General features: G+C 39.6%; 1 protein-coding gene across 1 annotated transcript in view; it reads right to left on the reverse strand.

The window, feature by feature from the left end:
- Positions 1 to 11,921: 11,921 nt before the first annotated feature.
- Positions 11,922 to 16,381, reverse strand: part of TES (testin LIM domain protein) — a 28,610-nt gene continuing 24,150 nt past the window's right edge. Inside the window, exons 5-7 of the mRNA XM_065645970.1 lie at positions 15,141 to 15,356; positions 14,452 to 14,610; positions 11,922 to 13,326 (exon numbers count right to left, since the gene is read on the reverse strand). Of these exons, the coding sequence (XP_065502042.1) occupies positions 13,135 to 13,326; positions 14,452 to 14,610; positions 15,141 to 15,356 (567 nt within the window). The 3' untranslated portion in view covers positions 11,922 to 13,134. The remainder of the gene's footprint in view (positions 13,327 to 14,451; positions 14,611 to 15,140; positions 15,357 to 16,381) is intronic.

Below are 16,381 nucleotides of genomic sequence, written 5' to 3' on the forward strand. Positions count from 1 at the left end.
AATAGCTTCATTTTGAGAAAGGCTTTGTCTGAGATAGTGGCCTAAATCTTTACTCTCCAACCCATGGCAGAAGGTGAAATATCTGCTTAAGTTGGCAGATGTTGACTGGTCAGTGTGCTAGAGAAGTGCACCTCCAAAAAGGAAATTTCATGTAGGATGGACCAATTTCTAGACTTGTATCACTTCCTTACACAAAGGAGAAGGGAAATTACCACCTTGATCTATTTGTTGATCTGAAGCGTTGTTTATTATTTTAAAGAAGAGACCTTATCCTGCCATACTTATTAAGGTAAAATGTGGATGTCAGTATTTCTGATAACTCTCAGACTTGCCAGTTTTACAGACCACTCTGGTATTGAGAGCTGAGCTTGGAAATCAAACAGTTGTCTAACAAACAGCCACCTCCACCATTCTGAAGAAAAGAGTGGGAGCAATGGAGACTTGCTGCAGTCATCTGCAGGACCCTTCCAGCATCTCAGATATGGCACTAGTAACAAAAATGTAATAAAGGACATGTCAAAGAGGACCTGTTTGTGATATACTGTTCTTAACAAGCTCTGCCTGCAGCTCTGGCCTTGCAGAGATGCACAAGACAGTGCACAAGAGAGAAAGAAGTTCTTGCTGCAGTAGGAGGGTTACAGTCCAGTCTCAAAGTTGGAATTCAGTGGTTTGGCTTTTCACATCCCTTATGATGCCAGAGATATCAGAGTCCAGCGATGCAGAAATCTGAGCCTTTGAATCAGAGTGAAGCACAGATCTTTAGGTGTCTGCTTCCACGCCTACATACCAGAAGAAATGATACCAAGTATGACCTCAGACACTTGCAGAAAAGTTCAGAGATTTCCTCTTCACCAGCCCATCATCTGCATGTGATTGTGCTGACATTGCTGAGGGACTATAAAGTCAATGTAATGTCAGGTCATGTCTAGGCTGCTAAATAAAAAAGACCAGAGGTGGAAATAAAGCACTAGTCTCCTCATCATCCACACTGTTCAACAGTTTTTGCTTTGCTCTGTTTTGGATATCTTCTAATAGCTCTTTCTAAGACAACACCCACTGTAGTCTGGCAGACTAAGAGCCAGTCCATTTTGGGGACCCAAAAGCAACATTTTCCAAAGGAAACCACTTTTGGCTTCTTCCCAATGCAGTTTTCTACTATTATTTACCAGATTTTGCATCATCACTTATCTCCAAATGGTCTCATGCTACTTTTCCAGGCATATGGTGCATGGAGCCTCAATGTCATGCTCTAAGTTAGCTGCTGCACAGTCCTGATAGTAAGACTATGCAGCAAGTTGTGTTTTAACACAAGAGAAACTGTCAGCTACACAAAGGCATTCTGAACAATGGGCTTTTTGGCCTTTTGTCCTTAGTAAAGCAAATTCTTACTCCATGACATTTTCTGATCTAAGCCCAAAAGAAAGAAGTCCCTCCCAAACCCGATAATTGTCAGGTAGTTGAACTGGCTGCAGACTAGCACAAGAATACGTGTGTGCGGCTGGCCAGGTCACGTTTCTGTGTCTTCCCTTCTGACAGTTGTTCTTATAGGGTTCAGCAATAGCAGAGGTGATGGCATTGCCTTGGTGTAAAAGAGCTGTGCTTATACAAAAGTTATACCTTCATATTTCTTGTCCACTTTATGTGAAGTGGAGAATCCTGTGAAAATAATTTGCTAGGTTAGATTACTCAGATCTACTGTTGCGTCATTTATGGATGACAACCGTATCCCTGTGGATGTAAAGTGAAGGATATCTGGTAGCTAATGAGGTGGGGCTTTGACATTCCTCAGAGGCTTCTAATTCCTGTCCTGTTACAGGAGTCTCTAGGGGATCCTTCCCGCAGAGCTCCCTCTTCCTATTGCCTCCGCTAATGGGACTGAGACCTGCGTACCACCACGTATGACAAATGCTGGCAGGCTCCTTCGAGATGGGACTCTTAAATTCCACACCCTATTCCGTTCCCACAGACTTCTGTCAGTGGGAACCTGTTCCTATCAATTTGAAAGATGAGGAACTTGCAGATACAACCTTTTTCTGCATTAACAATATCTTCCACTCTAAAGATATTTTCTGAATGATTAGCAGTAATGGTGCTGCCATAGCAAACAATACTTAGAATCAGGCAATCTTAATTAGACCATTTTGGATTAAAGGATGCTTTTAAAAAAAACTGTTTTATTTTATTTTATTAAAAAAATATTTAAAATGTTGGCTTATTGAAACTAAATAAATAGTTGTAGTTAGCTCAATGCACAAGTTAATTGACTGAACTAAGTAGTGAAAGTCACCTGCAGTAACAGCATCAGGGTATTTCTGAAACACAAGAAACCGGACCTTGAGCCAAGGTTCAAAGCAAGGGAGTTGAGATGCGTGAGACAACAAGAACCTCAAAGCCCATGTCTAATGGCCAAGAAAACTGCCATACTGAGTTTGGTGCAACTGGAATGTTGAGAATGCGGGCCATCACCTGGAGTAAAACATCTACCACCTTCCACCTTCACATTATTTTAAAGTTATTAACTGATGCCAGAAAATTCCAAAACATTAGTGCTGTCATCCTAATTTGAAAAAAAAAAAAAACAAACATGACCACAGAATTAGAAAAGGTAATGGCTTTCTATGGGTGATTAGCAGTAAAGGAAGAAAAGCCAGCCCCGAAATGATACCTCAGGAGCTCTTGTCCTGCATGAGCACCATTAATTTTGTAACTATCACTGGAAGTAAGGGTGATATTATTATCTTGCCCCAGAAGTGCATTACTGGAATTCTAATGAAACTAATTAATTAATGAACTGATTAACTAACATAAGCATTCTTGAAATTCAGAATTTCCTATCCTCTGAGATCTTCACACTTTATACTAAAAAATTGCTTTTCTGACATAACCAAAGCTGACAAAAGTGTTAATGAATTTGATTCTCCAATTTTGTTTTTCCCTCTACAGATTCCACCATAAGTAGTTTCCAGTAAAAAATAGGATTTCCTCCAAACCACTCACAATACAACTGATACTGCACCTTTTCTTGCTAAGCAGAAACAAATCCTCAGTGTAGGGTATCACTTTGGGTCAGGTTGGATGCAGCACAGCCCTGTCCCGCTCTGGAACAGCGTGTGCCTTCCAAGTCTGGTCAGATACATGTTGTGCAATTGTGCCTGAGGCAAGTGGCAGCCGTTTACATTAAGAGCAGAACTGGGCTTGGGACAGTGAGTTCAACAAGCATGAGAATAATGCTGCTTTCTTTAGCCATCTCCAGGCTCCACCCCGTTCCTCAAAATTGCTGAACTATTTACAAATGTTTAAGAGAACCTCTGTGTTATTAGATGCATTTCAGATGCAGGCAGAGCTATATGACCAAGGCCCACCCCAAAGACAAGAGCTGGGCTGTATTATCAAAATATGTACTGGTTCTACTCTCCACCACCATACAAGGCAGCTCTGCATTCCTGCTGGTAACCTTTTATTACCTCCTAAGTTTTCCAGATCACTGCCAGATTTCTTGAACTTCATGGAATGATTACAGGCCTCATAAATATAAACCTCAATTCTGTTTGGCAGTTTCATAAGGGAATGCCAAAATGAAGAAAATATAAAGTATTTCAGAAAAGACTGTTAAGACCTTTTGTATTGTAATGGCTGCAGTTATAAAGTTTACAGTTCCAATAAACTTCACCAGGTAGAGTGAACCAAGCCTCAAACTTCACTGTGGTGCTGCCACTACACCCATCTTCCATTGCATGGTAGCTGAGGTACAGAATGCCCACGGAATTTAGGCAATGTCCCATTGCATTCAGCAGAGGAATTAGATATCAGATGTTTCTGCTTTGTAGTCATAGTCTGCTGTCTACTAAACCATGCTGACTCCTTATGCCTTTAGACAGGAAGAAAGTATTACATAAAAAGGATTCCAAACAGCTTATATTGATACTCTCAGTACACTATGACTAAATTAGAAGGGGCCAAGAGTCCATTTGTTTGTTGTAAATAAGGAATTTGTAGAGGAATATTCAGTTTTAGAGACAATTCTCCCAACATACTGAAAAAAAAAAAAAAAAAGAAAAAAAGAAGCAATGGAATAGAAGCAAGTCCACAAGAGCAGTTTGAAAAGCCTCTGAATGCATATCACACAGAGAAGTTTTGAATTGAAAAACGTGCATTGAATCGCTGGAATGAGAGACATTTTGTTTGTATTCTGCCCACAGTGTTCTGGCTTCCTATTCTGGAAGGTCATTAAAATGTTTTCTAAGAACTGATGAACTGTTTACTGATTTTATGCTTACTGATTATTCCTGATATCTGTCCTGAATACACTTTCAAAGCTATTCATTAAAAATGCCTCCCAGCTTGTTTCAACTGGAACTTCAAGCTATATTGTTTTTTCCCATGTTTTCTTTGATTAAGATCTGTGTCCAACTGACACAGGTTAAGCCCCAACAGCTTCCTCAGAGTCCAATTCCTACACAGATTAACGCTTTTCTTTGCACCTGCAGACCACATAAAGGTGTAGGTACCAAAAACTTAGCTCTCAGAATGTGTCATTTTCAGGTCCAGAATCTGCAATGTGGAAAAGGTTAGTGCTGAAATAACCAGCATGCTGAACAGAGTCAACCCACCAAAACACAGCAGCAGGAAATGCTGAACACTGATTTTTCAGCCTGTTCTGAAGCTTACTAGCATGAGGTAGAAAGGGGTGCAGACCACACTGAAGTGCCAGCCAAGGCACTTTTGGAAAGACTCTTCAGACGGAGTCATGTGTGGATGCATTTTCCAAGGGGGGTGTGTGTGAGAGAGAGACAGAAACAGCGAGACCGGGAGACAGAGGAGTCTCTCTCCTGTAACCTCAGCCAGACTCGGCAGAGGGGTAGTGGTCTAACACCTATTAAGTTCCTACAAGTTTTGGAAAACTTGAGAAACAAGTTTTGTTTGTTAATGCTGAACCTCTGCTGTGCTTCAGCCTCTGAAAGAAGAAAGAGGGCAAATGAGATCTAGTAATTTCCCTAACCATGGGAAATGCTTTAGTCAGAGTTTATGTATTAAACAGGAAAAAAACTTCAGACTGGATTTCTTGCCTGTATGGAGTCTCTGATGCCTAGTAAAATGCAGACAAGGATAGAAGTCAGGGATACATTTATAAGTATGGTTTCTCAGTTAGATTCTTGGAAGCCTGTAAGGGATAAACTCCTGCTGCAGCTTCATGTAATACAGTTAGGTTGTCAATTAATCACCAAACCACTGGGAGCTAGGCTGCTTTAGTTTAAGTACTTGGGAAAGCTTGTTCTGAGTCATAGAATCTAGCTGCATCTCTTTACTGGGGGCTCTGGGCTTAATTAGGGAAGACACAATGGAGCAATGACCTCAGCTGGAGGGAGAAATAGCACCTGGTGGGAACCTTCTTGTGATGTGCAATAGTGAAAGCCAGAGCAGGCCAGGAGATGCAAAGAACCATATTGCACACGTTGTTGGAATGGGTGGGTTAGTGACAATAACTTGGCTGGACAAGACCCTGAGCAACTTGATAGACCCACAAAATTTGCTCTGCTTTGGGCAGGGGATTGGACTATATGAACCCCAGAGATCTTTTCAGCTCAAATCTTTCTGTGATGTTATGAGTCCTCAAACCCTGAATTCACAGTTAAAATAAATTTGTTTTGCCATTATTTTGCTAAAGTGTTACCCGTGCATTACCATGTAACTAACACGAACATTTGGCCTGGAGGCTCTTAGCTTTTGGAAAATTTAAATAGACACTAGTGTCCTGCTTGTTTGGGAACATAGGAATCTACTTGGACTTAAACGCTTTCTATTGCTATCCTTGTGTTTCACTCCTGATTCCTCAGAATCAGATCTGCTTTCTAGGAAGTGTCATAAAGTTAACCTCACACAGCAGACTTCAGCACAGAACATGAACCTGTTATCACACAAAAAACATTTTGCTTTTTTCATTTAAACGTGGCATGTATATTAATGTACAAGCATAACTGACTAGATTTTACATGTATCATAGGCATGCAACATTAGGAGCGTGGATTACTACTGAAGAACAACCTTTCCTTACCATCTATCCTCTTAATGTCCTCTTTATCTCATAGCCTTGGTTATTGAAAGCTGTTCCCTAAGCTCATGGTCTCTGTTTTCTACCCATGGCAATTAAACAGTATCATCAACTTCCCTTGTTTAGAGCAATTGCCCTTCACCACCTTAAGTTTTCTACCTTTTCATAATAAGTCAAAATTATTCCAGAGTGCCTCCGTGATTCAGCATTATCTCTCCTTACTTATTTCACCTTTTTCCCCCCTTTTTCTACTTTGCTGATATTCATCCTAAAATACCACTCCCGTGCCTCCTTCCCCTGTCTGAATCCATGATCATGCTGTTTTCTGCTCATGCACATCCTCCTGGACTTCCAGCCCCCTCCTCAGCTTATCCCGTTCTGAAAATCTTTGGAACATCTCTTTCAGTTCAAAACTTTTTTTTTTTTTTTTTTCCTGCTGAGTATTTCACAGGGTCTTTCTTGCCCTGTGGATGCAGCACATTTGCTCAGTGTAGCAGGGACGGCATCTGCTGGGTAACTGAAGAACATCATGTGGCTGCTGTTAATATTTCAATTACTGCAAACGTGAAAATCAAGACTCATGTAAACAACTCATCCAGGGCAACCAATAAAAACTCTTGGTATTTTACTGTGATGCCACATTTTTTTAACAAATGAAAAGTTAACAAATGAATGAAGTTTGACTAGTTTCTCATAAACTGGGTGCAAAAGTTTTCTACAACAATGCTAGGCTTGAAGCCAAATCTGAACAATGCTGAGCTTAATCTGTAGCAGAAACATCCTCTTACTTGGGTAATTTTTCACTTGTTTGGGGAGGAAGAGGTAATGGAGGAAACTGATCTCCTACATTTTGTTGTGATTGCTCACAGCAACAACAAAACTCAGCATTGTTGCTCTGGTGGTGGCACAATGAAACAGGTACTGCCCAGGTACTCACCAGCATGAAAGGTAAAAAACCTCAGGCTTATTTTCTGTGATTTAAGCAGTGAATACAGGGTGGCAACCTACAACCCGAGCCTAGTCCTGGCTCAGATGTTATGGACTTTTGCTCCCTAAAGCTCCTTTATCTATCGTTTTGTTAATAAGGACACAGAAAAAAACCAAACGTTATTTTCAGTACTTTGAATTTTTTTTCTATCCATTTCTCCTGGATTGTTCATGATCTTTAGATGATTTGTTTGCCATTTAACACCTACTTCTGAGACCTCTTTCACAGTACACCTCATTTTATTAAGTGCCATTCTCAAGCCTTATACTTAATAAAATCAATTTGCTTACCTACTGAAGGAGTGAGTAAAGATAGACTCAAAAGGCTCCGGGCTTAAGGCTTTTTTGGTCCCAGCACTTAGAAGCAGTAGAGTAACAAATGTGATATATGAAAGTGGATGATCATTTACAGTCTCTGTAAGCTTGGAGAGTCTCCAGCTTTATACCGTTAGCACACAGCTATTTGCAAGACAAAAAATCACTGAATCTTGCTCTGTGTGATCCTGCTCACTGCTGACTGCTAATGACACAGCAATACAATTTTAATAGCGCATTTTGGCTAACATTCACAACCAGGTGTTGGCTGCCTCGTACGTAGTTTAGGTTGACTGTGACAGTCTTAATAGCCAGGGCCGACCTCCAACAGCTGGCATGGAGAGTGGCTGCCTGGAGGTGACACTAGAGCTCAATGGTTGGGACATTCTCCCAGAAGGTGCAAGGCAGAATTCGGAGCTGAAATGCTTGAGGACAGCCTCGCATCCAGACTTCCCACTTCTGGAAGCAAATGCTTCGCTCATGCAGAAATATAACAGAAAGTGAACATACCCTCCTTGTGTTTCACACAGAAAACTACAGTGAAAAGAGTGTTTGTGCTCAATGGAGTATGGTGGCTATGTGGGTGGCAAGCTTTCCACCAGCAGCTAGAGTGGGTTCCCATCAGTTCTACGATAAAACAGGTCATTCTACAGCCCCGACACATGAAGAGGTATATAAGGCCTAGCAGAAGGTTTTCTATTGTCCTGTCACAGGTTCTTCTATGCACAAAAGCATTTATACATATTGGTGCGAATCAGACTGGAATCTTCTGATAGTGCTTTGCCTGGGCTGGGAAAGGAGAAGACCACACTGGCCCCAGTGAACTGCTCTTGGAGACGTGATTTTTATGATGGCTTTCCACTGAGAGGCTCCAGGGTACTGGGCTCTGCTGTGGTGAGAGAGCACACCCAGGATAGGAGGACATCATACAGGAGTTCTCAAATCTTTGGAGCAAGTCCCTGCTCTTGAACTGCTGTATCCTCACACTCGCTCCCTTCATCCTGTTCTTAGACAACAGCAACTGCGGCCCTGTTCCCCTGGAGAGCCCCCTGCTAGTTGAATTGTTGATCCTCTCCCAGACTGCCAACCTCTTCTTTGCTGCTCACTGCCAGCTCTAGCATCCCCAAACCTGCCAAACTTGGCAGAGGTTGTTGAACCAAGAGTTAACACCCTTGCACCCCTACCTGAACAGTTCTTCTGGGAATGGATGGTCTAGTGCTTCCAAGCACCTCGAGTTCCTCCTGAATGTAAACAGTTTTGTGCTAATGGTCATTACTCCAACAAAGCCAGATAATTTCGCAGCACAGGATCAACTATGTTCTGTAACACTCAATACCTAGGATTCTACAGGAAAAGAGAAAGTTGCTGTGTTGGTTTTGCTCAATAAAAAGTAATTTTAAGAGATAGAAATATTACATCTCCAAAGGTTAAACACAAAAAGCTGCAAAAAGTACATTTTCCTTTTCTTTGTAGCAAATTTATAACCATAATAAGTTTGAGAGGCAATCTTAATCTCAATAAAAATTACAGGATATTCCTACCATGTATAAATATCTGTTCCTAATTTAAAGATGCATTTATTAAGCTTTGTTCTTTTAAAGTTATAGATGTCAGGGTTTTGACAAAGCCTTTGCCACCCTGGACTTTACAGATCCTCAGGATAACACTTGCTTAAATAAAAGGCAATATGGAATTCTGACTATATAATGGTAGTTGCAGTCCCATGAAATCCAAAGTTAACTGCATCTATATGCTAAGGTGCCCTCCAAAATACCATCCTATACAGCACTGACTCAGCCTTGACTTTGCCTCATCCCAGAAACAAGGAAATGGTTTACCTAGAGTTTAGATAAAATGTGTTTTTGCAGCAGTGAGCCATACACAATAAAGAAAACCTTGTTCTTTGTACCGGAAGAGTGACAATGGCATTATCACTTTTTCTTCATTCACACTGTAAAACCCCCAATTAATGCACAAATGTTTGGAATGACACACACAAGAAAATTTTACTATATAAACTGGTTAAAAAAAAGATTAAAATAACTCTGTCTCCTGAAGAGCAGCAGGAGTTATGCACGCTCAGAGCATCACAGGCCTCCTTTGCTCTTGGGGCACCAAAGATGCTGTGCTGCAATGCTTGTTGTGCTGACGAAGGCTCCTGGGCTCTGTGGTCAACCTACAGGTAATACCTAAATGCTCCAGTAAAGGTTACAAACAGGTTAAGTGAAACAGGACTTAACTATAATCTCAATGGCGTTTCACCTTGTCTGTCATTTTTGGGCACTATGCAAATTTCAAAATGTCAGGATGTGAGAAATATAAATGGTCAGAAACCTGGTTATTCAAGGGGTTCTTTAAAAAGGCTGAATGCTACTGCTATACCAAAAAGAAAAATCAAGTTCCCAGGTGTCCCAGTTCAGTCCAGGACAGAATAGTCTCTTTGGTGCCCTCTACTGTAATGACTTTAGCTACAGCCCACTTTTGTTTAATATTTATTTTGAACGTTGTTCTTCTACTGTACCTTTGTGCTTGTTCTCCACAGCTAGTTGCCAAAAACACTACTCTAAAAACTTGAACTTGGAGTCATAACAATCTACATTGTTACAGTAACCACATATAGAATAAACAACATAATGCTAAGACAGGGAGAATTGCATCATGAGGTAAATCTGGGCTTTTCATTCTCACACATACTGATAGTGACAAGGCCAAACTTGTGTTTCGCTATGAATCTTTGTCTTTGTTTGGTACTCATCACGTGAAGAATTAAAATCAAGAAAGATAGTGGCAGGGACATGATAAATAAAGTTGGTTTAGTGCCTTTTCAGGCTGCTTCTTGCAGCCAAGTAACTATTTCTGAAGGGAGTACATTGTTAAAATGGGTGCTTATAAAGCTTAAGGGTAGAACTTCAACTTTCATACGTCGAGTTCAAAAACTCATTTGTAAAGTATGTACTTCTATTACTGAAGTATGCAAAAGCTTCCAGCTTCTATTCTTAGCTTACTAAGATAAATAGATCCAAAGGGATCTCCATGATAAAATAGCCAAAACAGACAAGAAAAAAAAAAACCACCACACCCACAAACCCAAACACTTAACTGCCAATATTTTTACTATGGTAGTGACGGAATGAATGCTTGTTTTCAAGCTCCAGTGTGTTGACATATCTTTCCACCAACACTAGAAGCATTATCTTCAGGAACATAAATTCCTTCCTAGATCATTACAAGAGCTGTTCAGCACTCCTAATCATCTTATGATTTATTGTGTAGTCACACAGCAACATTTGTCTCCCCTCTGTATCATCTGTGCATGACACTTGGCCTTCCTATGACATGATCCTTTTCAGTTACTGCATGGATATGGATTAAACTTTGGCTACCCCATAGCAGAAACACCTAGATGCATCAGAATCCAGGGAAGAGAGTCAGAAGGGATCAAGCAGGCAAGGGAAGATTAAGCTGCTCAAGACAGCAAGCCAGCATGCTTCAGAAGAGGCATGGAAAAAGCCAGTCCCAGAAGATGATGGACGATTGAGATGTTTGGTTTGACATGAGTTTCCTTAGCAATTCTGTCTTGACAGAATGAGTAAGTCCTGGGGTTCTGCCTGCTCATCCTTTTAAATGAAGATTCTACAATAACAAAGTTTAATAAACAAAACGGCACAGAGCAAGATTTGAAGTGAAAAGTAAGACTGCCATCAGTGCAATCACATTAAGGAGAAATAAAGCTGTTACACTGGGTGGCAAGGGAGGGGCAGGGAAAGCTGCACAACAGCTTGTCACAGAGTGGTCTTTATAAAGATCAGCTGCATCTTCTAGAAGATATGTTAGTGAGTGGGTGAGGACAGATGCACTCAAGACAAGTAAAACCCAGACACTATTAAGCCATCCTTATAATCATTGAATAAGACCTTATCCTACCCCAAATGGCATTTTCACAGCATATTCTGCTACAGATTAAGAAGCACTTAAATGGAAAAATGAAAATACCTCTGCTTTTCCTTAGTTTACTGAAAAACTGACAAGAATACAGCCCCATTGGTACGAGCTGAAAGACATACACTTTTTGGTACATCCTAACGATCTCCAAGAAAAGCTGTACAGGCTTCCAGAACATGGACCTAAAGCATACCTCTCAATTTAAAAACCACATACCAAGTAGGTATCTCATACTAGTATCTTATTTTTGTAGTACCCAAAGGATCACAATACACTTCATTTTCTCAGCACATTAGCTCACCTGTGTGAATTCAAAGCTTCCCATGCTGTCTTAAAATAAAGGCCATAGTTTATGTGAACAAAAAGTAAATTCATGTTAAGTTCTCAAGTTGTGTATTTGTAGACAACAATAATAGTTGTGTATTTGTAGAAACAGTAGAAATATACAAGACAGTAAGCACTTTACAATAACACAGGCCTTCAGGGTCTGTCAAAGCTAAAGAGAAGTATAGAAACATTTGCCCTCCTTTTTGCCTCCCCTAAAGGCGATTCAACAAGAACAGAATCAGTAGACAATTCAAGTGAACAACACTAATTTTTATTTGTAAGTGTTACAATACAGCCACCATTAAAAAAAAGTGAACATTAGACTTGCATAGATTTTTTTAAATTTTTATTTTTAGGCCAAAGACTCTCCATTCACTGTTTGGCACAATAATAGCTAACAAGTTTTACTGTATATCTGTAATTCTCAAGAAAAAGAACGAACCACACATCTGGTTTATCTAGTAAGCAAAGCTAATACAGAGCTGTGATTTTATTTTCACTCAAATACTGGAAGTCTTCTGGGAAAGACTTCTTTGTACTTTGGTTAAGAACTTACAAATCAAAAGCCTAAGTATCATCCTTTTGCAGAATTACATTCTTGGAAATGCGTACGGTATCGTGTGCCATGTCCCTCTGATAGAAGGCACAATTTTTGAAAAGAACATTCATGAAAAAACAGAAGCCAATTCTGAAAGGATAAGAGTGACACCCACTAACATTGGTAGATTTTGTTTTTAATCTGGGCAAGACCTCAACTTTTATTTTCTCCTCACTCCTTCCCGCCCCACTTCCCCAAAGTAATAAAATCTGTAAAGTAACTTCAATATTCATAAGATGAAAACTTTTCCAGGCACAAACGGTTGTAAAGAAAGAGAAACATGAGTCACCAGAGCTTTCTATTGGTACAGAGTTACTTTATGAACTAGATGTGGGAATAGTCACTGCTCCAAGAACCCGTGTCAACAACAAGCAAATGATTACAGGCATTTTTTTTTAAGCTTCATTCTCCCTGAATACTTGAGGTCTAGTGAACAAAACTGTATGTGACAGTAAAGCTGATCATTTTGTCTAAAGTGCTTGATGAAAGCAGGGAAACTATAAAAATGATACATTAGTGACACTGAAAGTGAAAGAGTTAACATTTATCATACAAAACAAGATAAACTGGAACATTTCCATTTTTAGTTCTTCCATTAAACAAGATACAACAAAAAGATCCTTCACGGTGAAGAGCTCCCTTAAAGTCTATGTAGTTCACAACACATTTTTTCTTACATTTCTGGGATATGAAGTCATTTGACATAAGACTCAGGAATAATATTCCAAAAAAGAAAGTATTATTATGGCTAAGAAACAAAGATTATTTAGCAAGTTTTAGTCACTCAAAACAAATCTTTGGGAAAACGCTATTTAATACTTTCAATAACTTTGAATGCCCCAACACTACATATTTTACAGTAGAAATGCAAGAGCCTTTGGAATGCAGCAACACCTGGTTGTGTGCACATCTTTTCTTAAGACATCATCTTTTTCTTACATTCCACTGAGCAGAAGACCATCCCTTCCACCGGCATGAACTTCTGGCCAATTAGGCACTTGCTGCAACAGGAACACAAGAAGCATTCCTGCGTAGCGTGCCAGTTGAAGTTGTTGTATGTCACACGCTGAACTTCTGGATCTATAGCATTATGACAGCCTTGGCAGATCTGTTTGGAAACAAAACGACACTTAGAAGAAGCATACTCATCCTCTCTACAAACCCAATAAAAGCTGGAATTCTTAAATGTTTTTTGAGGAGACAGATGTTAAAAGAAGCCTTGGAAATAAGCCTCCAGCTTTTGATTTTCCTTTATTTTTAAAGCAGAGTTTCCAATCAAAATATAGCTGAGGACACAAAACAACAAAATGCACACAAGGTGTTAATTGCTGCTGGGACTAAACTTAAAAACTTGTTATACCAAACAGCATAGGTTTTTATACATTAACCCATACATTTGAAGAGATGTTACAAATTTTCCTGGGCATTGGCAGCTGCAAAACAATGTCAAATAATTAAAGATTACTAGAAAGTCTTGCATGTAATAAATCTTAAAATTTGATTATCAAAAGTTAGATCTCAAGGAAGTTAATGTTTTAAGAAAAAAAGAAAAAGCCTCTCCAAAAGGCAATTTGTCACACCTCCCTCAGAAGATTATCAACTGCCAGCTAGAGATAGTAGTTTTCCCCTCCATTAAGAGTACAGATGCACACTGGACTGAACTCCCAACTAATAGGTAGTTAATTGTTAGACATGAATGGACCATCATTTCAGATTAGAGTTCCCAGCATAACTAGAAATTGACAACTACCATCCTTTCCCAAACTTCTAGCTTTATCCTGTCAGTCACTCTCCTTTATAACTCACATAGATAGAAATACAAAGTACCTAGATTGCAGTTGCCACTACAGGCTTTTAGCAGATCAGCTGAAGTTGAATCCCACTGGTCTCAATGAACTACGATTGACACAAACTAAATATTTAGCAGCATTATTCATGTTCACCTACTTTACTACTCCCATTACAAAATCCTGCTTCACCACTGGCAAAGCTAAAGATATTTTCAGAACAGCCTCACCCCTGCCAGTGGCTTTTTTGCAAGTTTATGAACTGACAAAATATTTGTCTGTTTCTAAGGTTTTATTCAAAGGGGAAAAAAGATTGACTTAAGCCTAAACTTGCATTCAATTTATACTCTTCAGATACTCCCACACTGGGAGAAAGGAGGAGTTTCAAGCTCCATAGATTTATGTTCCCTTCGTTCACAGCACCGACATGTGTGGAAGGACCTTACCGCAGCGTGGTTCTTCATGTAGCAGGGTTTGCAGACTGGCTTGTCATTCACCATTACATAGATTTCCCCAGCCAAAACACAATCACAGTCAAAACAGCAGAAGTGTTTCAGATGCCAGTTTTGACCTTCCGCTTGAGTATATTCATTGCTGAATATTAGCTATAAGGAAGACACAAACCAATATTAACATATGCATTTGAGTAGTATTTATCTTAATAAAGCTATCCTCAGGAGGCTTTGTGATTTCCAAGGAACTCCTGGTGATTTCACTGTTTCAAATGATGTCAACAACAAAAATGGATGCATTCATTTGTTAGACTGTTTTATTAAGAGCCAGTAGATGCCAAAGAAGCCAGCCAGGCTCTGTATGCTGCACACAGTGTTATTTAGTAAGGCGCTCCCCCTAGTGCCCTTCAGCTGCATAACTGGACTTCGTAGAAGAATTTACACTTGCATATCACAGCTTATGTCCCTGTAGATTGCCCTAAAGCCCCACTAAATCCAAAGCAAACTATGGATCTTTCTGAATGTGAAGTGTCCATATTAGTTTCAGTTTCTTGCAACCACGATCAGCTAAAGCTGGTGAAGGCACATCATCTCCCTGCACTGAAATATTTTACTAAAAGTCATATTCACTTCTCAGGAGAGTAAACTTGTGTGCTAGACCAAAGGACTAGGATATTTCCTACCTCGTCACATCCAGCACAGCGAGGCTTTTCGCTATCACAATAATGTCTTCCACAGTACAGGTTACCATTCTTCCAAAAATAGATCATATCTACTAGAAGTTCACTGCAGGTGCAACAGACAAAACAAGCTGGGTGCCACAATTTGTCATATCCGGCACGTTCTGCATAGACAGCTGGGTCACCTTCTTTCATGTTCAGTTTGCAGCGATAGCAGGACTGGAAAGAAGTTATTGCCAAGTTAAAAAAGTCTTTGAAGAGATACATTTATAGCAGTTACATATTACTGACATACTTAACAAATCCCACCTTCCCTGAATGAAATTGAAGCATTAGTCCCATGATCAGATAGTAGCTTGACATGATGCCGCGGTACAGGTTTATCTAAGTAATTCAGAATGATGTACATTCTACTGACACTGTACTACCGGATTATAGTATTTTGCCGTATTCACATTCTTACAGCTACAGTCCAGTTCTTCAAAAAAACCCAACACCACATAATTAAAATTCATGTTATGTTCTGTTAGCCCTGCATACTCAAGAATAAGGAAAGAGTAATAAGAAGCCTCCCAAACTGACTAGACTATGACTAGAACACATGACAAGAAAATGGCTGTACTTATAAGTCATGAAAAGATCAAGCCATATTTGCATCACTAGTGAGAAAAAAAAGTGTTAATATTTCAAACTCATTCTGTTTAAAGCTGTGTTCTAGGGATACCAGTCACTCATGGCTGTTGTCCAATAGTCGGTGATTAACCACTTTAGGATGGGGAGAGCAGTTATAGAAAAGGGATTACAAAGTATATGAATACACTACACTGCAAATAGTTCCAAAATGTTCATAGTCAGTCTTCTGCCCTCTACCTGCTTACAGAGAGGGTTTTGTCATCAAGTCAAAAAAAAACCCCAACACAGGTGGCTTATGTTACTGAAACAAAAATTTTAATCTACAGTTTAATCACCAGCTTGGCATTTCCTGCATTCCAGTTGGTCTGTGGACTGGGCTGAACATCCTGGGAGGGTTTTCTCTATGATTCACACCACTACAAGCCCAGCCACAAACAGTTTTCAATTGTGTGGGGTGGTTTTTTTTTTTTTGTTTGTTTGTTTTTTTTTTTTTTTTTTTTTAATATATCTCTATCTATCTATATATACACACACATCTATACGTATTTTTTTTTTTTTTTTAAAAGTGTCTCAACTTTAGGCATACTGATCAGATCCCCACATTTATTTCA

Source organism: Caloenas nicobarica, chromosome 1 (assembly GCF_036013445.1).
Source record: "Caloenas nicobarica isolate bCalNic1 chromosome 1, bCalNic1.hap1, whole genome shotgun sequence".
Lineage (NCBI taxonomy): Eukaryota > Metazoa > Chordata > Aves > Columbiformes > Columbidae > Caloenas > Caloenas nicobarica.